This window comes from Nelumbo lutea, chromosome 1 (assembly GCF_056320005.1).
Source record: "Nelumbo lutea isolate HS-2025 chromosome 1, American lotus-T2T, whole genome shotgun sequence".
Taxonomy (NCBI): Eukaryota; Viridiplantae; Streptophyta; class Magnoliopsida; order Proteales; family Nelumbonaceae; genus Nelumbo; species Nelumbo lutea.
The window spans coordinates 179,414,719-179,442,285 of NC_142684.1; the positions used below are offsets into that span (position 1 = coordinate 179,414,719).

The 27,567-nt window shown below is 39.9% G+C and overlaps 1 protein-coding gene across 3 annotated transcripts in view; it reads right to left on the reverse strand.

Moving 5' to 3' along the window:
• PEX14 (peroxin 14) overlaps positions 1-27,238 on the reverse strand; it is a 46,200-nt gene extending 18,962 nt beyond the window's left edge. The window contains exons 1-7 of one of the 3 annotated variants that reach the window (XM_088961077.1): positions 27,024-27,238; positions 26,802-26,887; positions 13,436-13,674; positions 13,292-13,340; positions 12,935-13,125; positions 10,776-10,965; positions 10,537-10,665 (exon numbers count right to left, since the gene is read on the reverse strand). In XM_088961077.1, the coding sequence (XP_088817203.1) occupies positions 10,537-10,665; positions 10,776-10,965; positions 12,935-13,125; positions 13,292-13,340; positions 13,436-13,674; positions 26,802-26,859 (856 nt within the window). In that variant the 5' untranslated portion in view covers positions 26,860-26,887; positions 27,024-27,238. Of the gene's footprint in view, positions 1-10,536; positions 10,666-10,775; positions 10,966-12,934; positions 13,126-13,291; positions 13,341-13,435; positions 13,675-26,801; positions 27,002-27,023 lie in introns of those variants that run through there. The other 2 variants (XM_088961079.1, XM_088961078.1) reach the window with 2 other exon arrangements.
• Between the last annotated feature and the right edge of the window lie 329 nt (positions 27,239-27,567).

The following is a 27,567-nucleotide window of genomic DNA, read 5'->3' on the forward strand; positions in this document are numbered from 1 at the left end:
CTTGAAGAACATCTTTTTGTCATTGTTCACTATCTCTTGGTATTAAAAAAAAAAAAAAAACTGTCAAAATTCTTTTCCTCTTTGGAAACTCCTATGGCACCAATTTGGGATTTTGGGTTCTGTAGAGGGTTAAGGGATAAGGAGATTGAGAGTCTAACCCAATTATTGAGTCTTCTTAATAAAGTTTGTTTGGACCCCCTTCAACAAGACAAAAGGATTTGGACTTCCAGGCCCTCTAGTATTTTCTCCTATGCTTCATTCTTTAAATCCCTTTGCTAGTCTTCATCTCAATAGGTATTCCCTTTAAACGAGGTTTGGTATAGGCCTATTCCCCCTAAGGTTCAATAGGCCTACTAGCCTCCAAGGAGATAATCCCCACCGAGAATGTGTGGGTCTGAAGAGGGGGTCAAGGAAGTTGGGGAAGGAAGTACTGACGTCTTTGTGGAATCTAAGATCGGAGAAGTGTCAAGAGGAAAAGGGCCGGTAGATGATGGCAAGGTTCAAAATACCAATACGCCAGATACGTCGGTATGGGCGTATCGGGCGAATCGATACAGTGTTTCAGGCTTTTTTTTATTTTTTTCGCAACCGGTTCAGGGATGCTGGTTTAGGTCTCCTCTACCCCCTGAACCGATCAGACCTCTGATACACCCACTGTAGGGGTGTATCGGAGGGGTCTCAGACCGATACATATCGGCCGATACGGGCCGATATGTGTTGATACTTTGAACCTTGGATGATGGAGACAACATTGGTGATCAGCATGAGAACCATGTTGGAGACTCTTTTTGTTTTAAGGAGGTGAAGGTCGAAAGGTTGGGTGTAGACTTAGGTCGACGAAGCATGAGTGAAGAGAAGAATGAGTTGTTTAATGGAGTGAATTGTAAGAAGTCACACAGCTTAAGAAACTCTAATGTAGTGCATGTGACCAAAATCTTATCTAGGTTTCTCTTTTTTTTTTTGATAAATGAAGAATTTATTAGAGAAAGAAAATAGAAGCAACTTTTATAGGAGACACTTGGAGAGGACGAGCTGCAACCTCTCAAACCCTACAAATTCATAAAAATAGATTACAACTGAGCCCAATACAAATGTTCCCTCATCGCCCCTTGCTTTGCTAACAGTCAGCCATAGCATTAGAAGATCTCCCTACCCATTGTATTCTAACATACAAGTTTCCCGTCAAACATTTGAATCTTTTAAGTTCATTTCTGAAGCACCACGCTACAGTCTGGATTCTGTAACCACCCCACAACCACCTTAGAATCACCTTCTATTAGTAGCTGCTCCACTCCTATCTGTACAGCAAACTGTACCCCTTGTAGTGCAGCTGAAAGTTCTGCCCTCGTGGAGTCGCCCTCACCTAAAGGACCTGAAAAAAGAAGACCCATAGAACCACTTCCATTCCTTATAACCCCTCCAGTCCTAGAAGGGCTTGGGTTGCCCAAGCTACTCCCATCAAAATTTAATTTCAGGAAGCCTTCAGGTGGAGGTACCCAGCTCATGTGCACCTTTCTCTTCAATGAAGAACTGCTTGCCACTTCTGCCCAATGCTTCCAGTCATTAAAAGAAAACTGCTGAAACAACTCTCAAGATTTTAGCCACACTATAACCCTATATAGGATACAGTCCTTCAAATCTTGTTGGCTTCGCACCTTCTCTTGGAATATTCGGGCATTCCTTTCTTCCCACACTGTCCAAAGCAGTGCTGCTCTTACAACCCTCCACATTATTCTTCCTCTTCGATGGCGCAAAGCAAAGGTAGAAGGGTCAAAAAGTAAGCTTACATCTGCTGGCCTATTCCACCTGCATCCAAAAATCAAGAAAAGTCAATCCCACAAATCTACTGTAACAGTACAGCAGATTAGCAAATGATTGCAGTCCTCACCATGGGATCTGCGAAGGGTACACCAATTGGGTGAAATGCAGAGATAGGGTCTTCTCCTGTGTAGATTATCCAAGGTGTTTTATTTTCCCATAAAACACTTCCCAACAGAAAGCCAAGACCTTAGGGGGAACAGGTTTGCATCAAACTGCCTTAAAAGGGAAAGGAGGAGCAGACAATGAACGATAAAGGGCTTTCAAGGAGGCACAAGAAGGAGACAAAATCTTCTCTAGGTTGAAGCTTGGTTTGGCAAGGGCAAGACCCACAAAAAAAACTAAAAATGAGTATATAGGAGAAGATGGAAGAGAGACATTTTTCACCTGGAGCTGATTCTTGTCAATCTTCTAGGTTAAGAGAACACCAAGAGTTTCAGGGGTATCAAACTGAAATTGATCAACCCCCACCCCAATAAGAGCCTGTATATCTTATTATTTATAAATATTTACAAAGACGCCCTTTAAGGGCTAAAGATTAAAAAAAAGAATAATTACAAAGAGGCCCTTGGAGGGCTGAAAGATAAGAAAGAAAATAAATGCTATGGTACAACAGGGACCATAGAACTACAGTACATCAAGTATCTCTACACTCCCCCTCAAACTGAGTGTTTGGTTGCAACGCAAATAAGTTTACACTGATGCAAAACCATGGCAGTGCAAATGATTTGAGTGTAAATTCTGACCTATTTTTGTTTCAAATTTTAGCTTATTTTGTTTAATTGCAATTCAAATGAAGTAAATTAAGGCATGAAGCATAATAAAGTAAGACCCAAAACAAAATTAAACAAGAATTTGCATTTTTTACATTTGCACTCCCATGCATTTGTACTAGTGCAAATAAATTTGCACCGCAACCAAACACAGCCTAAGCATCAGTTTGTCCACATGAAATAGATGTCTAGATCTCATCATAGGCTTTGTGAGAGTGTCAGCAATCTGTAAGTCGAAAGCTATATGAGGAAGGGAAATAGAGCCAACAAGAAATAGATCCTTAATGAAGTGATAGTCCACCTCAATGTGTTTGGTTCTTATATGAAACACTGGATTAGATGCAATCTTCATAGCGCTAGTGTTATTAGCATAGAGGGGAATAGGTGTGGGGAGGTGAACACCAAGATCAGCAAGAAGAGATTGAAGCGAAACAGTCTCACCGCATACTGATGACATAGCCCTGTATTCGGCTTCTGCAGATGACTTAGAAATTGTCTGTTGTTTCTTACATTTCCAAGAAATAAGGGAGTCTCCCAAAAAGACACACCACCCAGTAGTAAGCTGTCTGGTGTCAGGACAACTTGCCCAATCTGCATCAACATAAGCCCTCAACTAAAGAGAAGAGGAAGAAGAAAAGAACAACCCCTAATACAGAATGCCGTGAACATAACAGATATCCAATGGACAACAGTCATGTGGGGGTGGCATAGGGCTGAAACAAACTGACTAACTACCTGAACCGCATGGGAAATGTCCAAACGAGTCATGGTGAGATAGATGAGAGACCCAACTAGTTGTCGATATAGAGTAGCATCAGGAAGCAAGGTCCCATCAGATTTAGACATCTTGACAATGAGTTCCAAAGATGTATCAACCTGTTTGATGTCTGTAAGGCCAATAAGCTTAATAAGATTAGATGCATACTTGTGCTGACAAACAAAGTAACCACGGTGCTACGATGTACTTCCAGCCCCAAGAAATAAGAGAACCCAAATCTTTCATATGGAAGGAACTGTGGAGAAGATACTTAAGTTCCTGGATTCCAACCTCATCATCCCCTGCCAACAACATATCATTTACATACAACAACAAGATTGTAATACCTTGAGGTCTTTAACAAATGAAGAGAGAATATTCAAAGGCACTTTGATTATAGCCAACAGCCACTACAACATCTCAGAATTTATCAAATTAGGCCTGGGGAGCCTATTTAAGACTATATAAGGATTTCCTTAACCGAAAAATGAGAGAGGGATTACCATTGTATCCAAGAAGAAGCTTCATGTATATTGTCTCCTTCAAATCACCATGAAGAGAAGCATTCTTCACATCTAACTAATAAATGGCCCATGAATGCATAGCAGATAAAGCTAGGAGTAATCTTGGCAACAGGAGCAAATATCTCCTCATAGTCAATGTCATACTCTTGGGTGTAGCCTAAGCAACAAGCCTAGATTTGTACCAATCCAATGAGCCATCTGATTTCAACTTAACTGTGTAAACCCAACAACTTCCAATAATCGAAGCATTTGAGGGAGGAACTACCAAATCCCAAATGCCATTCTCTTGTAAGGCATGAATTTCTACATCCATGGCATCTTTCCAATGAGGATTGGTAATGGTGTGATTATATGAGTGGGGAATATCTGTGATAGATAACACAGTAGAGAAAGAACTATGGTTTGAAGGTAATCCATAACAATCAGGAGGTCTAGAAATACAAGAGTAATAGCAAAAAGATGTGAAAGGAAGAGAATCTAAACAAATATCACTTAAAGAGCATTAGTGGGGGGATAATCCAGACCGGGAGGAAGTGGGGTTGAAGGCGTAGGATCTGGGGCACATAATCTTTTGTGAGAAAAGACAAAAAAAAGTCCTTCACACCAACAACAGGAGAAGCATCCTATGAGTCAAAATTCTGCAAGGCAAAAACAAATGGAGCAGATAACCTTGCAACAATAGCAAAAAAGAAGATATACACAAGGAAAACAACATTTCGAGAAACACGAATACGATGAGTAAAGGGATTATAACAAAGAAATCCTTTGTGATATGGACTATATCCCACAAAGGCACAAATAACAAACTGAGCAGACAACTTGGAACGTTCACGAGGGGGAAAATGAAGCAAGCAAAGACACCCAAAAACATGTAGGCTAGATAAGTCTAGTGAACGGTCAAATAGTTTCTAAAAATGGGGCATATTAGCAAGAACTAATTAGGGTATATAGTTAATTAAGAAAACAATAGTATTAATAGCCTCTACCCAAAATGAAGAAGGTGCATGAGATTCTTGCAGTAGGGTTCTCACAACACGTTTTGAGGTGTATCTGGACAGCTTCATTAAACTTGTATCCATGACTTCTCAAGTAAGGTTAAGAAGTCTCCATCAGTGTATTCTCCCCCTGAATCTGAACGGAGAGTACATATATGAGACTAAAACCAGACTTGCATCATAGTATGAAAAAGCCAATATGTAGGATACACTTCAGATTTATGTCTCATAAAGTAAACCCATGTATACCTGAAGCAATCATCAATAAACAAGACAAAGTACTTGTATCGAAGTCGAGAAATAACAGATGAAGTCCAAACATCACTATGTATAATCTCAAATGGTGAGGTGGCATGCTCTGATGTGTGAGAAAAGGGTAGAGTGCAGCTTTTACTTAAGCAACAAGAAACACATGAGGTATCAAAAGTAAAGAAGGAATTTTATTTTTAGTAGAACCAAAGTCAAACAAAGTTATCAGCTTTTCAAAATGATGATGTCCCAAACGCTTATGCCATAAATCCCAAACATTATTTCTTTGTCCAACAATAGATTCAAAAAAATGAACTAAGATATACTGAAAATGTAGGTGCTTTAGGATTCTCGAACTCCAATGCAAATAAACGGCCTAGCCTATGCCCCTTCCCCTTCACCTTCCTATTATACCAATCCTAAATCAAACAACCATCATGAGAAAAAGTAAATATATATCCTTCATCAACAAGTTGATCAACATAAATCAAATTAGCAATAAGATTAGGTACAAGAAAGGTTTTGATAAGAAGAAATGAGGTAGTAGATGACAACTTAAGGGAAATGTCATTGCTACCAATGATATTCAATTTTTTACCATTGGTAGTGATGATACGTCTATGGTGAGATTTAGGAATGCTAATATAAGGTTCAAAACAAGCTCATGTCATATGATTAGTTGCTTCGAAATCAATGATGCAAATATGAGACTGAGAAAACAGTAACCAGAAAACTCACCAAACAGGCTAATGGCAAAAAAAGTAGAGGAGATAGCAGAGGATACCAATTGTCGAATTTCATCCATAGATGCAAGAGATGCAAAAGATTCACCCTTAGTAAAAGAATCACCATTGGAAGAGGAAGCTTTAGGGGTTTGGCCCTCATTCACTTGATATGCACGTGGTTGGTTCTTCTGGGCACCTTTAGATGGTCAATCTGGGATGATGTGACCATGCTGCTTAAAATAGGTGCAGACATTCTTCTTACAGTGAGAAGCAATGTGTCCAAACCCCATTGCACTCATAACATTGCATTTTGAAGAAGTCCTTAGCACCAAATTTCTTGTTTCCATGAATAACAAAAATTGTATTAGCCCTAGAGTCGATTAATTTTCTATCCAAACTTGTAGCAGTTAAAAGTCTAGTCTCATCTCTCAACAATTCCCCCATCGCTGAATCCAAATCTAGAGCAGTCCATCTACTCAATATGTTGGACCTAATTATCACATATTCAAGCCTAAGTCTCATAAGAAACCGATTCACTTTTCTTTTCTCAAAGTGTTGTTGGAGATACTTGACACATTCTACGAGATCTAGAGAATTTATATTGATAAGTTCATACTCTTCCCACAAATCAATAAAACCGGCATAATATTCCTAAATCTTCTTATCTCCCTAGCAGTAGGAAAGGATTTCAGATTCAATCTGATACTATCTGGACATGTTGGATTTATAGTACATTTTCTTCAAATACGCATACATCTCATAAGTTGTACGCATCCTTCTCATGGGTACAGAAATATGAGAAACAATTGAGCCAAGTATCCAAGAGAATAATTTCCCATTATCCAACTTCCATTGTGCATATCCTTTAATATCAGTTTCATTTGGCTTAGTAATCTTCCCATCCAAATATCCCTCTAGGCCTTTCCCTTCAACAAAGAAGTTGAAATGAAACTTCCACATGTTGTAGCTAGTTCCATCAAACTTTACGAGAACGATATCAGTCTTCTCAAACATTTCAAAGCACACCTACAGTCCAATATAGGTTAAAAGACTTCAAGAGAGGGTAACAATCCAAGAAATCGGTGATTAATCACCCAACTAAGATCAGTAGCAAATCAACAACAGGATGGGATTAAAACCCTATCAAAACTGATCCAAACTTCAAGGCTGAATGATGAACAGATAAAGAAGGCCTGGGCGACACCAACTACAAAGTTCTAGGCTGATTGAACCAGCCAATTTTTTTTAAAAAAAAAGAAGAAAATCTGACCTGCTGGGTGTCTTTTCTTGGAAAAAGATGTCGGCTTCGTCTGATCCAAAACAGCACTTAAAAAACTTCAACCAGGATTTGAGAGTGATCAAAACACTACTTAAACAGTCCACTAATCACCCTAAAACTCAAACAAATCAGCAGCTGAAGGATATGGCCCGCTCTGATACCATGTCAATCTTCTAGGTTAAGAGAACACCAAGAGTTTCAAGGGTGTCAAACTGAAATTGATCGACCCCCACCCCCAAAGGGCATATATATCTTATTAGCTATAAGCATTTACAAAGAGGCCTTAAGGGAACAACGATGAAGGAGCAACCACTAGATTCTCATTTGGGGATGGATGTTCATGCCAACAAAGAGGGCAATGATGGTCCTAATTCTGGTACGAGTATGAAGGTGCAAAGTATGAGTTTAAGGTTAATGCTTTGGGCGGTGTGACTCTTCAGAAGTTAGTAGACAGAGTGACGATTGGAAAAAGTTTGGGTCTCTTTTTTTGGAGTGGTGAAGAGTTTGATAGGAGGGCCTTTGAGGAGTTTGAAAGGAGAAAAAGGGAAGAGAACTTAAAGAAAAAAGATATGTTGAAAGGAGGCAAAGCTTGAAACGAGGAAGTTTCAAATCAGGAGGATGAGTTCATGGATGAAGACAGAGCCTCTCTGCCAGACTTTTCAAGGTTTTCAGCTCGAGTCTGGTTTTGTTCGAGTCTTTGGTATGTAAGTCGTGTGCCTGTTTTTTCAGTGTTGTTAAGGGGTCTAGAAATTTGTTTGTTGGGTCATTTAGTTGTACTCTCCTTTTGGATAATATCTTATCATCTTATGTTGTATCTCTTTTTACTTTTAATAAAGTTCTCCTTCTACTCTTCCAAAAAAAATTCCTTTCTCTTTTGGGTTTTACTGGTAAGAGATTGAAACCAAGTGAGGGTTTAGAGAGAAGTAGGACAAAAATAAGAGAACCAAGGCACAAATGCATCCCAGGTATTTCCTTGTTTCTTTTATGTTGCCTTTTCCTCTTCTTTTTCCATTGGGTTCATCAATAGAGATGGGCTCTTTCTGGTTGCACATCCTTTTATCTCCTTCCTAGCTCCATAGTGTCAACAGCAGGGGCTATTCTGTTGTTTTTATTTATTTATTTATTTTACTTTCTTGTTCTGTTCTTGTTGACCATGCATGGATCATTATTTCATTGCAACAGAAGAAAATGAAAAAAATTCTATTCTGTATAATTTGAATTTTGCATAGCTATATTAGAAGCTAATAAAGAGTGGGACTGGTTGGTGCCAGACTGGCTGGTGCTGGTGGTTGCTGTCAGCTATCGCCTAAAGTGAGAGCTTGAGAGGTGGTGCCTGGCGGAGCCGCAGAGAGAAGAGGTGAGAGAGAGAGAGAAGAGAGATACAGAGATCAGAGATGGCATTGGTGCTTGCTTGCCGACGAGGCGGTGGCCAGCGTTGCTGCTTGGTGCTGGTGGTTGGCGCGGGCCACACGGCCATCTGGGGAATACGAAGAGTCAAAGAAGACTAGAAGAGTAAGACTGTGAGAGACTGAGAACTTCAAAGAGAACTGAGAGAGACGAAAGAGAAAAGACTGAGATAGTGAGAGAAGGTTTAGGTTTCTAATTCGAAGAGATAAAAGAGAATAAAGGCTTGAAAATTTTCGATTTTCGAGACTGAGAGATGGGCAGTCTCCAGTCTTGCACTCTGGCAAAGGCAGACTGCCGACTAAACTTTCAATTGAAACTTTATTCAATTTTCAAAAAGAAATAAAAATATATAATATATAACATATAATACATATATGTAATATTATATAAATATATATATATATATCGATCGGTTCGGTAAACTGCCGGTTTTTTAAATGGTTAACCAAAACCGAACCGAATGTGCAGGGGTAAGGCTGTGTACATCGTGCTCACCCCTAATGTGCAGGGGTGAGCAGGGGTAAGGCTGCCGGTTTTTAAATCGGTCATTTTTTTCAGTCGGTTCGGTTTTTCGGTTTGTTTGCTCACCCCTAACGTGCAGGGGTAAGGCTGTGTACATCTGTGATCTGTTATCAATTATATTGAACTATGTGTTTAGAGTCTTTAGACTATAGAAAGTGATGGTTTAAAATGCATGTTCAAGTACACTTTGATATGGGAATTCATTATTATTGGTGAAATTCATAACTACTACATTTTAGTATTGTCCTGGTTGCTTTTTTTTTATCAGCAACACAAAAAATTTCATTAATTAGTATTGTCCTGGTTGCTTTTTCATAAATAAAAACAACCTAGAAATCCAAAAGGACTTTGTCCAAATGAAATGCCTAGGCACCTGGCATCGTAGGTGACAAGGTGCCCCTTTGTTGCCCAGCTTGACTCTACTGCCTTGACAACTATGGCTTGGTTGTATAACAGACCCACAATATCTACAATGAATTTCCAAAAGTGAGACATCCACAGCCCATAAATTTGAGTGGGATGGGAAAAATGGAGGGTTGCAACAGGAATATTGTGTGATGAGAGAATAGCATTTAAGCTAAAAGAAAAAGACATAAATATTGAGAAGATTGGGTAGGAACACTAGAAAAATGGGACCAAAACGAGCATATTTCTGAGAATCTAGGAGTTGCCCTTATAGTGGATAAAAGGAGGAAAAGTAGACTAAGATGGTTTGATCACGTGCATACTGCATAGCAGATCATCTAGAAAACCAATAGCACAAACTGACCTCTTTCAAGTTGAAATAAAAGAGCTAGGGATAAACATGGATTTAAATAGTGAAAAATGATTTCAGGACCCATAATTGATATGGTACTGAACAAAATGAAATGACAGTTGAGTTGTAGCCAACCCCGTGTAGTTGGGCCTAAGGCATTTTTGAATCAAGTTGAGCTCAATTGATATGGTACAGAAAAAAGCCAGAGACAGTAGCTTGGTCTTATAGGGGCTTTGAGAAGATTGAAATGGTTAACCACAAATATAATAGTCAATGTTCAGTAGGAAAGAAGATTGGCAAATGGGTTTCCAGATTTTCAATCCAAACAAGAGGCACATAGGAATCAGCTATTTTGGGCCCAATTGTAATACTTTTTGGGTGTTTGAGGCTGCACTTCATGCCTCCTTGTGGAGAGCACTCTCAGTGTATTTTTTGATTACTCATTAATAAATCTCTATTACTCACCAAAAAAAAAAGTTGAATTGAGTTCAGACATCCATGGCCTGATTATTATACCCTGAACTGTAGGCAAATTGGCTGCCACCTAGAAAGGCCTGTTCAAGTAAACATCAGCCCATGTGTTAGCCAATTCACTGGCTCTAGATGGGATTGGGGGATCTTAGCATTATTCATTAGAAAGAAAGAAACACCACTAACAGCCATGAAGCACTGTCAGAAAAAAAGAAACAGTATTACAATCAATTCTCTGGGAGGAAATGATTAAACTAACCATTCCTTGACACTGATTGAGAATGTTCTTCTCCTTTAGCTTCCAATTTCCTGATAGCGTTACTCATTGATTTCATTTCCGCTACTTGGACATCCAGCACACTCATAAAGGTCTCAAAGTATTTCTTCTCTGACATGGATAAAAATGGAACATAAGATTTGAATATAAATAAACCATAATGAAAACAGGATAAAAGGGGATGTGAGGAAAAAAAAACTATCAGGGAATAAATAAACCACCTTCATTTTTGGAATTTAACATCTCCTGACTTGCCCTGGCCACATCAGCAGCTGCAGCTGCAGCTGCTTTTGCAGCCGCTGCTGCTTCTTCAGCCAAACTTGGTTTTGAAAGATTTCTTTTCACTGACTCATCTTCTTCTTCCAGTACAACCTTCCGGACCCAAGATTTTAACCTAGGAACCACAGCATTCTGTACAAAGGGTTTTCATCAAATAGGGAAGGCAGAAACCATTTGGCAAGAGTAGAACACCACAGTATATATAATGATAGTGGTGCCAGCGAAAAAAAGAAAAAGAAAATGGCTCAGGCTTTGGCTCATGAAAATACTTAGTAGTTATTTAATTGCTAAAAGTTTTACATAGTTTTTAATTTTCCATTAGTATTCATGCAAAAAGTGAATTGAAATGGAACCCTACTGCAAATACTATTCATGAATTGTTAAAATCCCCTAGGATCTATTACTATATACCATTACTGTTCACTATATACCATATACTAAAATAAATTGATCCATATCACATGGCCTCTCCTTTCTTCATTTCCCCTTCTCTGTTTTCTCCTTTTTTTTTCGGTTTTTTGAATATTTCTCCAAAGCCCCACCCATTCATGATTGTAATGCATAGGGAAACTGACCGGAAAAAACAAGCACCTACTACAATCACTACCATTATTATTTGAGTCAGTCTGGCTTTTGCAACCTATGATCATCAACATAGTAATGTAAAGAAACAAAAGGGTTGCAATAAACTCCGCAATGAGAGCCCTATAGGACCACTTGGTGAATTCATCAGGGTTGATCAATGGTGCCAGAGGGAGGTCATGGTAGTCCTTGGCCAAGAGCGGGCTGTGTTTGGAAGTGTCGACGTCCTTTTCCATGCCGCACAAATCACAACAGTTCACAAGAGCTGGAAGAAAAACAGAGGATAAGAGGAAGGCCCAGGCTTTGTTTGATGTGAGTGCAAGGAGAGTGAGAGGGGTTTTTATTGTGGGAAATTGAGAAAAAAGAATTTAAGGTCATTAACTTTTAATGTTGTCGCCCCTACTCCCACTAATTACGATTTTGCTTTTCTTTCATGGGGCCCCTTCTCCCTACTACCCTGTTTCTTCTTCTCTCATGCTTTTTTGTTTGTTCGCTTCTCACCTTTTTAGCCGCACATATAGATTACAGAAAGTGATTCTGAAAATCCCTTTTTTTTATTTCACAAAGTGAATATAGGACAAATGACTAATGTGGCCTATTGAACAAGCTCATTCATGTTGCCAGTTTCCAGCGACTTCACAAAACTCAATGAACATATTTTCACTCCTTAGATGGCCTTTATAGGTTGTGTAGTATGGCCTTGGAACATACTGCAACTCCAACCCATTTTGGAATATACAGGTGTAGAAGAAGACATAAAACTCTTAGATGACCCATTCTAAACAAAGGATGAGGGTCAACCCGGACCATCAAAGAAATATGCATTAATTTAAATCACGCTAAAGGTAGGTCATGGCATTACTAATCACTTTACCAAAAAATAAATGTTAGTGATCAAATTAAACCAATTATGGTTATAGATTAATTAAAAAATAATATAATTAATTAACTAATTAATTAATTAATGCAGAAGTAAATTAATTATTAAAGTTAAGCATATTTAATAATTTAGCTAGTTAATTCTAATAACCTCATAGTATAAATATTTGACAAAATATACGCCATTGGCAGAGCCTAGCATTGCATGGACACAAACTTGGGAATCAAAGTCTGAAACATTTCTAGGAGTAACAAGGACTTTGACACATTTATAGAAATTTATTAACTATTAAAAATAGTCCATTTTTCCAATTGTAACATTATATCCCTATAAAAAGGGTTTAGAACTCCATTTTTGTTAATTAATAATGGTTTCTAGAAAAATTGGCATTCTTTGTGTATAATAGCAATCAATTTATGTCAAACAAGCAAGTAGATAAAGGAAAATGTTATGCTGGAGTGTCCACCAACAATTCATGGAAGTGTGAGAACACAATGATTGTCTAACGCAAACACTTCATCACTTAGGGGAGTCCATGCAATATTGATGGAACCATACCTGGCCCTAAGTTGGTCAATGGTTCCCTAAAAATTGACCTACACCATTAGACAATGCAACTGCTGTTAAATATTTAGATACCTTAAAAACAATAGCAGATCCAGCTCCTGAAACAGCAAGAAACCCTATGGCAAGAAGAGCATGGGACCAATGAAACTTGGTATGTGGCAAAGTTGCCAAAGCAGAAGCAGCACCTGAAGGAACAGCCGCAGGTTGTGGAGCTTGTCCCTGGATTTGGGTCTGCAAGTTTGTAGATGGCTTCAACTGGCTATCTGTTATCAATAATACAAGAATAAATGGTATTGCAGTGACCCACAATTTTTACTAATGCCAAATGAAATCTAAGCTCATGATTCTGAAACCATTTTCCCTTTTCAATGGAGAGATAGTATTGACCCCGTAGATCTAATTTTGACTTCAAATTCTAAGATTCGTTACCTTGACTCGTGGCAGTTGCTTGCACATTGGTAACAGTTGGAGGTGGGTCCTGTAGTTATGCAAAATGTCAAAAAAGATGCATACCCATGGAGGAAGAGCATTATAAGATATTTATATGAGGGGTTTAAAGGATAACTTGCTTACAGGTACACGGCGGAAGGCTTCATCTATCTCCTCCTTTGTGAGGCCTTTCTTCTCTAGAAAAGATCGCCTATAAATAACTGGGGATCCCCTTACTTTAGGATGTGATAAAAATTTAACAGCATTCTGCACCTGCTCCTCTCGCATTGGTTCCGAGTTAACAAACACAGATTTTGTAGGAATTTCTTTGGTAGAATCTCCCTCAGCAACTTGCCCATTCACGTCCATTGCTTTTACAGAATCTGAAAATGTAAGAATATTATTTATCCAAAAAAAATATAAATTTCCACAATAGAAAACTTTAAATGGTTAATTTACATAAATAGACTAAGGGCAAAATTTGCAAATGTGTGTCATTCTGCATTTTCAATTTCAGGTTTTCTTTTTTTTTTTGAGAAAGTAAAGTAAGAAATTTTATTGCTGATGAAAGTTATATTACAACAGCAGCCAGGATTACTGAAACCAAGATGGCTACTACATCAAGTCCCAAATGGAGTGAGATTCCAAAAACTGAAAAACATTCTGAATTTTAAATTCTGAGGTAACAGACAACCAGGGAGCCAGCCTATTAACCACCAACCTCAGAAGGTCTTCAGGGGATCTAGATCTGTTACAGAAGACACGACTATTCCTCTCAGACCAGATAGTGACCATAACAGCTGCAGGAACTGTTTGCCATACCATCTTCCCTTTTTTGCTCAATTCAGGAAGCTTCCAGCAACACAACAAAGCTTTAACAGATCGAAGCATAACCCAGCTTATACCTACTGAATTGATAAAATGTTCCCATAATCTGGCTGAGAGGGGACAGTGAATGCATAAATGGTCACTAGTCTCAGGCACCAGCCCACAAATGCCACAATTCAGATCAGGGATCTGAACCCCACGCTTGCACAAATTGGATCTAGATAGACATTTATCGAGAACCAGAACCCAAACCAGAAAGCTTGCCTTAGAGGGACTAGTAAAAACCCCGCTTACTCGGGAATCCCATATTAACTCCTTGACTCAGCTTCTCAGTCATAGATTTGACTGAGAAAACCCCATCCTTACTCCATTTCCACTTCCATTCATCCTCCACTTCAACAGAGACCTGTTGATTCTGTAAAAGCTTCAAAAGCTCCAGCAGCTGCTCCAGTTCCCAATCGTGCAGATTCCTTCTCAATAGGTGACACCATACCACACTGCCCCCTTCCTGATCAAGGGATTCAGAGACTGATACATCAGGAGCAGAGGCACGTAGATATAGGTTAGGAAAAACCTCAGCCAAAGGTGAGTTAAGGCACCAGGGGTCCTTCCAGAATTTCAGCCTCTTACCATCCCCAAGCTTAAGATCCAAACCTTCAGAAACAGAAGGGAAATTTTCATAATTCCTTTCCACAAGGAACAGCCCCATGATGGAACGGAAATGGGTCCAAAGTACTCCAGTTGCCCCAATCCACACCATATTTAGCAGCGATCAGAGACCTCCACCAAGTTTCCTTTTCAGAACCAAATCTCCAAACCCACTTACTTAAGAGAGCAGAGTTAAAAGATTTGAGATTTCTCATGCCCAACCCACCATCTTTGACAGGTAAACAGACCTGATCCCAATTAACTAAATGGATTTTCTTCTCACCCTCCCACCCCCTCCACAAGAAGTTCCTTTGGAGGGATTCTAATTTTTTTTTTATCTTAGAAGCAATGGGAAAGAGAGAGAAAATATGTTGGGAGATTGGAGAGGGTACTTTTGATTAGGGTTATTCTGCCTCCCACGGAGAGATATTTTGCCTTCCAAAAAGCCAACTTCTTCTCCATTCTCTCAATCACAGGATTCCAAATTGACAAGGAGGTGCATTTCACCCCCAAAGGAAGACCCAAAAATTTCCCTGGAAGATGATTAACCTGACAAGCCAAAATCTCAGATAGCTCCTCCAAGTTCTCCACATGACCAATGGGAAAAATTACACTCTTTACAAGGTTAATCTTAAGCCCAGTCACAACCTCGAACCAGCAAAGAATACCTAACATAGAATCCAGTTGTTCAGCCAAAGCATCAACAAAACATAAGGAATCATCTGCAAATTGGAGAAGCTGAGCCTTCTCGCTTCCCGGAGAAATCTCAAAGTCATCCCACAAGCCCCCTTCCACAGAACTCTTACTAAACTGAGTAAGGACCTCCATAAGACAGATGATAAGCAAAGGGGAAAGAGGATCCCCTTGCCTAATCCCCCTAGAACTCTCAAAAAATTCCGACACTTGCCCATTAAACAAGACTAAAAAACACACTCTCATTCAATTCCTCCATTTATGGCCAAAGTTCATTTTTCTAGGGTGAAATCCAAACATCTCCAGCTCACGTAGTCATAAGCTTTCTTGATGTCCAGCTTACACACCAAACCAGCTTACCCAGCCTCTTCTGGAATCAATGAACTCATTAGCTATCAAAACACTATCAAACATCTGTCTCCCAGGAACAAATGCACCTTGGTTCACAGAAATCGCAGAAGACAATACCTTTTTCATCCTTTCAACCAACACTTTTGCTAAGATTTTATAGAAACTGTTGAGAAGGCTAATAGGTCTGAAATATTTAATGTTAACAGCCCCGGACACTTTAGGGATTAGAGTAATAAAAGTGGAGTTTAAGCTTCTCTGAATTGATGCACTATTGTGAAAGGACTGGAAAGCCTCCATGATATCCTGCTTAATGAAGTCCCAGCATTTCACATAAAACAAATTTGTCCACCCATCTGGCCCCAGAGATATTTCATTTTCCAACTGATTGATCACCTCCTTCACTTCCTCATCAGTAAATGGAATCTCAAGAGAAGCTTTCTGCTCTTCAGTGAGTCTTCTAAAGGGAGGGTGGAGAGGGAGGGGTCTGTTGGCCCAAGGTTCTTCAAGGAGCTGTTTGTAAAAGGAAGAGGTAATAATTTTGATTTCAGAATCTGATTCACCCACCACACCCTCCCATTCCAACTTACTGATCTCTTTTACTCTACACCGGGCATTAGCCATTTTATGAAAGAAGCTAGTATTTTTATCCCCAACTCTCAGCCAAGTTGTTTTAGCTCTTTGTCTCCATTTTATTTCATCTCTCACCACAAACTTGTCAAAGGTTGATTTAGCCTGACATCTTTTAATCTTCTGATCTTGTGTTAAGGGACTAACTTCTTCCATCCTATCAATCTCTTCAATGATATTCAAACACACCCTTTTTTTCCTTATCCTTAGCTAGGTTATTTTCTGTTCTCCAGATTTTTGCTCTCTCTTTCACTGTCTTTAACTTCTTTGCTAAAATAAAAGAACTGGTACCCTCAGCTTGACACTCCCCCCACACCTTAGCCAGCATAGGGACAAAACCCTCTTCCTCAGACCACATATTCTCACACTTGAAAGGTGTGTTGTACCTACCTTGATGGCCACAGCTGAGCTGAATGGGGCAATGATCCGAAACAGGTCTGGGTAGAGCCAATTGTTTGAAGGAAGGGAAAACTTCATCCCAATCCGAGGTCACCAAGAATCTGTCCAGTCTTACCAAAGTTGGGGCATCTTGGTTATTTGTCCAGGTAAGCTTGGCCCGTTGAAGAGGAAGATCCATCAACTCAAACCTATTAATGAATTCTGCAAAGAGATCCAATGCTCTGGATCTTCTCCCACCAGAGTTCTTCTCTTCAGCTGATAAGATCACATTGAAATCTCCTCCAATCACCCAAGGATGAAGGGACAACCCTCTAATCCTGGCCAGTTCATCCCAGAACTCAGATCTTTGACTATAGTCAGTTAGGCCGTATACATTTGTGACTTGGCAGAACCTACCACCTGTCAGCTCCAAGATCACCGTTATTGAAAAAGATCCAACAGATTGAGCAATTAAGGAACACTTCAATGGATCCCACAGAAATCAGCCCCCCCACACTCCCCACTGAAGGTTCAGCAAGCCATTTAACCTGACCAGAACCCCAAATACTGCAAATAATGGATGCATCTAGAAAAGCAAGCTTAGATTCCTGAATAAGGATCACCTAAGATTTAGATTTTTTGAGGATTTCACACACCACCAACCTCCTACGCCCCAACCCCAGCCCCTTAACATTCCAAGACAGAAAATTCAACTCCATCAAATACCGAGAGAAAAGAGAAAGAATAAACTCGGCACTCCCTTCTTAGAGCTTCTTCCCTCCTCTCAAACCCCCATAACAGTTCCCCATTCTATCATTTAGACCCCATGTTAATCTTAACACCTCCCTATTCTTCTTTGCAGTATTCCCCCCCCCCCCTTTTTTGCGGTTAGCTTCCCCCTCTCCATCAACACCCTCTTTTCCACCATCTCCAAGTATTTCACAGTTTCATCCTCCACACCCTCCATTGATACCCCCAAAAAGTCTCCTAACTCCAGCAATTTAGAATTTACCCACGCCGATGGAGAGCAATGAACTGTTACCTTACCTGTTTGCTTTTGAAGGCCCAACTGAACTCGTACTAGTGAGCGCCTAGGCACACAAGTGAGGCGCATTTTAGGGTAGGTGCCTCGCCCAAGTCCTAGGCACAGCACATTCAAAAGGCGCACGCCTATGTGCCTTGCGCCTTGGCTCAGGCATGCGCCTTTTGAAAACTGCACGCTTTTTTTACTTTTTTTGAACCTAGCGGCTGGGCCAGGGGCTCCGCCCTCGGACCCTCGACCACACCCCTTGAGGCAAACTCAAACAAGTCCATGTTCGGGTCTTAAATTCTTATTTCTCACGCAAAAAAATAATAATGATTTTATAATTTTAATTGCCTTTTAATAAGATGTTTTATTAAGATAAATGAATGGACAATATTAGCAAAAAATAATGATTTTATAATTTTAATTGCCTTAATTCACTCGCTCACCAAAGCTCCGAGAACCCCCTATTTGCTAATGGTGTCCATTCACTCATCTTAATAAAACATCTTCTTAAAAGGCAATTAAAATTATAAAATCATTATTTTTTGTGTGAGAATTAAGAATTTAAGACCCAAACATGGACTTGTTTGGGCTTGCCTCGAGGGGCGTGGCACAAGGGCAACTCATAGAATCAGGAATGTAATATGTTTTACATCACATTAGCTACTTGAAGTAATGCAATTGAGGAAAAAAAGAAATTGTAGGCTTTACATTCTTGAAAATGTTTTATATGTTTGATTTTATTTTTTAATTTTCATTTGAATATGCTTTACATATTATGTTTATGTATTTTCATTTTAGATAATAGGTTTTTTAAACCATTAATTTTAAATTTTAAGTGTATATTTCTTATTAATATTATGTTTAATATTTTTGCATTTTTTGAATTTTCTAACATTTTTATTTTTTAGCAATTTTTTGTATTTTTGCGCTTTGCTTCAAAAAGGTGCACGCCTCGCCTTGCACCTCTCGCCTTAGGTGCAATTTGGCCCTTGCACCTTGCGCTTTTAAAACACCAACTCATACCTGAACTCTCCCTCACTACCGACAAGTTACCAATATGCTTTAGATTGCCCAACAAGCGTACATCTTCTTCCTTCACTTGCGACTAACCGAAAAGAACATCCCTACTCCTGTCAATGTCCACCACCGCTAAGGGAGTAGCTTCCACCAAATCCTCATTAGGATTCATGATAGGGAAAGAAGATCTCGACAGAGAAAAAATGGCCATCGAACTCGAATCCATATTTTGAGCAGGTATCACAGTTGGGTTCTTAACTACTATCCACAGCTTCAGTAGATAAACACCTATTAGATCCCCTCTCAGGCCACGACCCAGGTCAGTCTTCTTGAAACCCTTTCGTTGGTTGGGATAACCAATTTGGGCCAACCAAAACCGAAGGACGATTAGCCAAACCCAATTCATTAGCGGCTTTAATATTTAGGCTCAAATCCTAACCCATTTTAGTAATTGGGTTAGGAGTAACAAGGTCCAGGCTCCGCTCCACAATACCTGCAACCTCCTCACCCCCCAAGGAAGAAGTTTCTTTTGATTTCCCCCCTTCTGACTACACCCCTCACCCCCAGGTGCCAGCTGGAATTCGGCTAAGCATTCCAATATTAATTTTTTTAGGGACTCGATAAGGATGCTCCCTACCTCTTTGGAATTTGAGATTTGGACCTCCTTTTCTTCCCTCTTCCCCTTATTGACTCATCCTGACCGTCCAATACAGTATCAATCGGACGTTCATTGTCTCTTCTTCTTCCTCTTGCACCTCCCAACCCTAATCCACCGCTAGGGTTCAAAGAATCCCTCCCCTGTGGAGAACAGGGAAAATGGATGGTCGTCGCTTTACAAGAGACACTCTCATCATCTTCCTCCTAGAGGACAACTGCTTTAAAGATTTTCGGCAGTTGTCTTGGCATTTGATTCATTAGCTTCCACCTGCACGCCATTGGAAGAGTCTCCGACCAAATGCGAACAGTGTAGACCATCTCATCAGCCATAATGTCTACTATTTCAAGGATATTCCTACCATTTCTTACTTTCACCCGGACCCATTCACAGGTCATCAATTCACTAGAGGAATCATCTGTTTGAATAAAACCCTCAAAGGCATCCCCCACAGCTTTTATCACATTAGGGCACCAAAGCAACAAGGGGAAGCCATAGATCCTAATCTAGGTTTGATCCGTCGGAGGATCCTGCTATTCTTCTGACTCCGGGTAGATACACCCCGAACTAGCTGAAGGGATAGGAAATCCATCACATGGACGCCCAAAGATTGCGGAATGAGGGGGCGAATTTCAAAAATTTTTCTCTCCCTTCAACTGGGAATCGAATTCCCCATTTAGAAAATCATATTTTCAATGATCATTCTTAAACCATAAACTGAACCAGATCTGAACCAAAAGGAGTAGGGATGGATAATACCTGATACAGAGAAGCAGTATCTCCCAATAGAGATGTTCACGCCCAAGGAAGGATCCAAAATCTGCTCCCACTGAAGATGGCGCAGTGCAAGGTGGAGCAGAATCAGCAGTGTTCTTCCAAAAGAACTTAACCCTTCGCAAGAATCAACTGGACAGCTTTTGAATACAACTTCCACCAATCTTTTCTCTAAAAGATTGGTATCAAGATCAAATATTGATTTCTCCCAAGAACTGGAGATCGAACTGCTATAGGCGGCGGCTGCAGAAAGGAGGCAGCAAGAGAGTATTTGCAGGGTGCAGAATTCTCTCTTCTGGTAATCTCAGCTCTGAAGACAATGATGTGTGTCTTGCATTGCATGTCTAAAGGCTGCCGCCCCCTTCTCCTTTTATAATCTTAAAGGAATCAGCTCCTAATCCCATTAGGAGTTGCTAACCCAAATCATATTTGGATTAGAAGTCCCTTTAGGATAAGGGATAACCCTTATCTTATCTGCAGATTAGATCAGCCATCTCCTAATTTGATTAGAAGGCTTCCAGATCTAAATCTCATTTAGATCTTGGACTCTCTAAGTGGATAGGGTCTGGGCCCAATCCTATCAGCTGATCCATCTCAGAATTCGCCCCTTAAGTGACTAACCAAATTAGCCCAGTTCGAAATGGGCTTAAGGCCCATTTAAGGTTATGTATTCATTTAGCCTTCCAAACTGCTGCCCAATTGGGCTTCCTTGTATGTCGTGGGACCCAAACATTGATCTACACATCAGCCACATGGGTTCAACCCAGCCTTTGTTACAAGGCCTGGCCGAATACACTGTTATGGACAGTACACCCCATGAAACCCATCAAATGGGCTCTATGGACCCAATACTTACCTTAAGTGATCCCTGGGCAAAGCCACCTTATAACACCCAGGGACTGTGGGCAGATGCAAGATTAGCCCATCAGGTATTATCTTCAATGGTCTTACACTTAACCTCTCAGCCCATAATGATCATACACTGCCCGACAAGATAGGACCTCTCCCTCGGCTGCAAGGAACAATGTTGCACTCTCTGCTTATATGGATCCCGGGAATTAAAACCTTTTGCAAACATTTCGAAACCATAATTTATATACTTTTATATCTCATATAAAATATATTTTGCAAAACAAATCTCAACGATTGAAATCGGCTGCCAACAATCTTGGTTTCCATCAGTGAGAGTGCATCCCCGATCATTACCTTTGTCCGACGAAGGGGCTGATCTTGTCACTATGATCACCCACTCAGATGAATTCTCAGACTGTCCCAACATACCCAGGTTTTGACCCCCGCTAAGGATCTCACTGATTGGTACATCAAAGACAGCCTAATCCGACACCTAATGCAGTATCATAATCGAGTCTAGGGGTCGGGTGTAACTTTCCAGTTTTGCCCATCAATCTCCAAGGTCCAGGGCAATACTGGAAATCTGGTACAGTTCAAAGATTCAATTAATCATACATTGTATGTGCCTAGGGTCTCACCCCGGTAACTGAGACAAGCCACCCCAACCGACTTGGTGGCACCACAGTGTCAACCTTGTCAGGATAGGTCTCCCCAGACTGACCCACTAGCTGTGAACATTCTAAAATAACACGAGTCTCATTAAGTGTCCAGTTTAAGGGTATTACACAAAAACATACCAATGGAACATGAATCAAATATGCACTTTTATTCATTTACAATAAACCCATAAAGTACATCATTTTGATTGAAACTAAGGGCATACAAAACTATCTAACACTAGCCCCCCACCAATCGAGCAGCACATTGGATCTCCCCAAGCACCAGGGAGAGATAACAAGAGCAATTTTATTAATTGAACCATTTTTTTATCAATAACAAAGAGTAATTTTATTAATTGAACCAGCAATACATACAAAGATCTAGGGAAAGATAAAATGACTTAACTCTCCCTGAAATGATTCAAGGTAAAATTATAATATTGTCCAAAACAATTGACTCTTATCCACCCCTATTTTGCCAAATTATCAGCAAAGGCATTTGTTGTTATGGTCTCGCGCGTAGGATCTCGTCACGAATCGGTCCACGGTGAGAAAGCCCTGCTTTCCCTTGCGTGCAAACCCTATTGCAGAACTGAATGGGTGATTTGTCCAAGAGACCACCCGAACTCTCCTCACTCTTTTCTTGACTAGAAAACTGAATGCTTTATTTCAATTCGTGGCTCCTTAAATAGGAGATTACAGAAGGAAATTCCTAATTAAACTCAAACTCCAACTTGAACTCAAACTCCCAATTACCTACTCCTAATGGTAACACAACTTTTACTTAAGATAAGGATAAGGATAAGATAAGATAAGGGATAAGGGATAAGATAGGAATAAGGGATAAGGGATAAGGAATAAGATAGGGATAAGGTAAGCTAGCGGCGAGTTGGCGGGGCAGAGCTGATGTGGTAAGATAAGTGTGGGCCCAGCCTGATGAGCCGTCATGTGGGCCCTGCCCTACTGCTGCTGCCGTGCGGTGCATGCTGCGTGCTGCCAGGCGGTGCGTGCTACGCATTGCCAGGCGGTGCATGCTGCGTGCTGCCAAGCACTGCATGCTACCAAGCGGTGCGTGCTGCGCGCTATCGGCGGTGTGTGCTGCTGTGCGGCGCTGCCAGGCGGTGCCTGCCTGCTGCTATGCGGCCTGCTATGCGTGTTGCTGCCTATGACTGCGCCACAGTGCGCTGCCGGATGGTGTGACCATAACATTTGCAGTTCTCTTCACCCAATGAACCTGAAATTCCACTCTCCTTAGTAACCACTTAGCCCCTCCTTTCATTAGCATAAATCCAGAACCCATTACCACTCTTTAGCCAATCTAACACTAACCGTGAGTCTCCTTCAATAATCACCTTTTGTATGTTCAATTCCTTTACCTTTCTTAGCCCTACCAGCAAGGCTAATAGTTCAACTCTAAGAGAATCACCCATCCCAATGGGACCTGAGTATAAGGCAACCACCCTCCCATTTTCATCTCTGATTGCTCACTGCTCCTCCCACCCCTGAAGGGACTGGATTGCCTTAACTACTCCCATCACGGGGCTGGAGGTGACCACCAAGGACACACCACTGATTGAGCCGGCCCAGAAGATGCCACTTCCTTGCAGTTATCAGAACAAAGGTCATACCCAATGTGCTGTAGAAAGGAAGGGTAAAGGGAGGATGGCATGAATAGATCTCCAAGGAGAGGCTTTGGTGGTCCTTGCCGCCAGACCCAAGTCCCAACCGTCCTCAGCAAGCCCATGTATACTTAATATCACTTTAGCCCACAGCTTATCTCTGTCCTTCGCTAATCTCCATAACCACTTTCCCAACAACGCTTCATTCCTCTGCCGAATATTTCCTATAACCAGGCCTCTTCCCTCCCTACTTCTAGATACTATCTCCCACTTCACCCTATGGTCTTTCTTATCCTCCCCCGGCTCCTACAAGAAATCTCTCATCAGTTTCTCCAAACTCTTACTTATACCCTCTGGGATCCTAAACACCAACAGATAATAAACTGGTATACTAGCCAAGGTGGACTTTATCAAGGTAATTCTGCCTCCCAATGATAGATAATTTTTTCTTCCAAGAAGCCAAAAACTGCTATTCCCCGGATCACCCAAAGGCATCCCCAAATACTTCAGTGGCCATTGTGACACCTCACATCCCAAGATTTCTGCACTTTTTCTCATAGCATTCTCCTCCATGTTTATCCCCACTACACAACTTTTATCAAAATTGACCTTCAAATTTGACATTTTCTCAAAAATTTGCACTACCCTCTTCATGCTCCTAATCCACTCCACCACCTCCCTATCACAAAACAATATTGTACAATCGGCAAAATGTAAATGAGTGATAGGTATTTCATCTCTTCCCACCCTCCAGCCCTTCACTAGGGGTGTCAACGGTATTCGAAAATTCGATATTCGACATAATCGAATCGAATTCGGATAATTCGAATATCTAATCGGTCGAATTCGAATATCCCATTCTTACCAAATAGTTAATCGGATTCGAATTCGGATATGACCTGATTCGATTCGATAAATATCCGAATTCGAACGATTATTTAATTCTTATATAAAATATATAAAATATTTTATATAATATATATATAATAATTAATTTATATATATAATTTATACATTTATATATTTATATACTTATATACTTTATATCAATAAAATATTTATTTTATATATTTATTAATTAACTAAAATAATTAATTAATCGAATTCAAATCGAATCGAATTGAACATTCGAATATTCAATCGGATTCGAATTCGGATATTAATTTTCAATATCCATCGAATATCGAATCAAATTCGGATATCGTATTTTCTAATCGGATTCAAATTCGGATATTGCATGATCCGATTCGAATTTGATTCGTTTACACCCCTACCCTTCACTAGGTTTCTAGCATCTGCCCTTTTAGATGTGGTTGGTTCTAAGTCGTTCAGATGTATGTTGCTTCCAGAAAACTTGTAAATCATTTTATTTCAATCAACATTCTTTCTCCCCTCGTATTGAAAAAGAAAAGATCTATTATATTAATATTTGAAAAGTATTTATAAACATGGCATGTGTAGAACAAGATGCCCAGGAATTAGCGCACCCACCCCCCCCCAAAGAGAACCAAACCTAGCATAGGTTAGGAGTTCTAAAGATGATGGTAAGGTGCCTAAAAATTCTTTGCCTGTTCTTAGAAATTCCTTCATGAAACTGCTTGTATTATTATTAAAAATATTTGCAATTCCTTCACCTAATAAAACTTGTAAGCTTACAAATGGAAGTATATGCCACAAGATCCTTACTCTCTCATTCAACTTCTTCATGGACCATCTATTGAGCACATCCATGAAAATATTATACAATCCCATACACACAATCAGGAAAATAAGATTAAAGGTACATGCTAAATTCACAATGAAGTTTAAGTGATTGGCTGATTTTGCATCACTTAAGTAAAGTGTGGATGCAATGTACATAATCTACCACCTACTTAAGAAGTTTATTCACAGTCCTAATGGAATGCACACCATAAAGCAGTTCCGATGGAAGACAAAAACTCCAAATGCATGTGGAACTCAACCTATAAAAGAAATAACAGACTGCAAAACTTCAGAAGAGCTCCAAATCCAATTCAATCCATTTTCTATATTCACTCACGTTTTTTATTTCAGTAATAGGTGAAATAGGAGTAATTTCAATTTCTTATGTCAATTACAATATAGATGCACTGTGCTACTTACAGCTTAACAGAAATTAAAAAGCAATCTTCAAAATGAGGTAAAGTTAGAGCCTAGGTATGCTCAGCTTTTACTATAATAGCCCTATTTCTTCCATAGATGAGGTTAAAGCTCTATAACTTTTCAAGAAAGTTACGCTCATAATTTACACATCTTTAGAACCAAGAAGCATTCTCTCAAACTTTTTCTTTTTCATATAGTGTAACTCCATTAAGGCCTAGTACTAAAACAAGTGAGACCAATTCTCTGGAAGAAAATAAGACTTCTCTCTCATGACCCAAACCCTAGAATCCAATTTTTTTATTCTACTTTCATTTTGTTATTTGAAAGAACAGTCCCCGGTACCCCTGTTCTATATCAGGGACTTAGGCCTATTGAAAATTTGGAAGTGCCATGATACCCTTCCAAGACCCCCATATACAAGTGGAATTCATCAAAAACAAAGCAAAAAATTGGGCTCTTCTTGGAAAATAAGCATCTCTTACATCCATCCATGAACCACAGTTTCTGCTACAAACTAGGTAAGTCAGTTAAACACTAAGCTTTAGTACATCAAAGCCATAAAGGAAACGATAGAAGAAGAAACAAGATGGAACACAACCTCAGTCCATTCACGGAGCTACAAAGAAGATTGAAAAAAATAATGCAACATGTAGCAATAAAAGGTAGGAAAAGAAATGCATCTTACAATATCCAGGCTAATAAGCACATTAAGGGATTGAAATTATGTATTGTTTGAAGCTCCTTGTTGTGCAGTTCTAAGCATGTACAGTTCTTGATTGGGCACTGCACAGCTCCTTGTTGTGCAGATATGGTTTTGCTTTTTGCCTATTATATCTCAAAAAAAAGTTCTAAGCATCCATACATGATATTTCAGGTAGCAAGGAATCGAAATTATTTAAAAAGAAAGAAACAACAATATTCCGTGTCTTATTAAAAATTACTTGTTCGTGTTAAGATACCGTATTCGAGGGATGCTCCTTGGAGACTTATTGGATCTTACCCTTCTTTTGGGACAAAGCTTGTGAATTATAACAGAAACTAAAAAGAACTAACAATACCACGGATACGAACAGAAAGCAAGATCCCGATAATGAAATAAACAGTACAATAAACCCAATAGCTTTGTACATATTCCGGAGCTTTTGAAAAAGTACCCAGAATAGATTTCATCATTAAAATCCAATTCTGGCAAATTTTACAGTAAAGAAACTCGAAATGAATGAGGCAAACCATAAGGAGATAAAAAGAAAAATACCTGGGTTCTGAGGCTTTTCATCCCTAAGATTCGGAGCAGTCGTAGATTCACTCCCCATATTCTCCTCTTCCGTTAAACCGATTCCTCTTGAAGTACACGCCCACAAGGAGAAAAAACAGTTGAATTTGACCCAGAAGAAATTGATATTTGTAGAAGGAGATTAAAGAGAGAGAGATGTGGAATTAGAAGTGATGTGGAGCAACTAAAAGCAGTAACAGATACCTGGCGATGATTTTTGGACAAAGAGAAAGAGATGCGAGTAGTAGGTCTCACAGAATCTTGTTCATAAGCGAACCGCTGTTTCTGTGTTTTGTTTGCTGGAGCTGAAAAGCGCCAAATGACAAAGTGAAGTCAGTGCCCTCGTCACTGACTTCTTTTATCTTTCGTTACCCACCTCCCACCGCGCTCCGCGCTGTGCTCTGTCCTCCTCCGGTATCCTGATCAGATAATTTCAAGGCAATTATGCATTTCTGTACAAATTATGACACGTGTACGCTTTATATCCGTGGATATCCTTGAAATCTTACATTTCGACGGCTAAGAGTGCGAGTTAAGATCCGTTCCAACTAAATACGTTCCAGCACGCTTACAATGTAATCTTACACCGCAAATCTTACCATGAGAATGGGACCCATCATGTGACACCACATTTAGAGTAAACCGACCTTGAGACTGGGCCCTACTGTGTGAAATGTGCGGCGTCCGATCTATGCGGACTCTAAAAATGCACCTGGCCCAAGTTCGGATCTGAAGCCCCGCACTGACA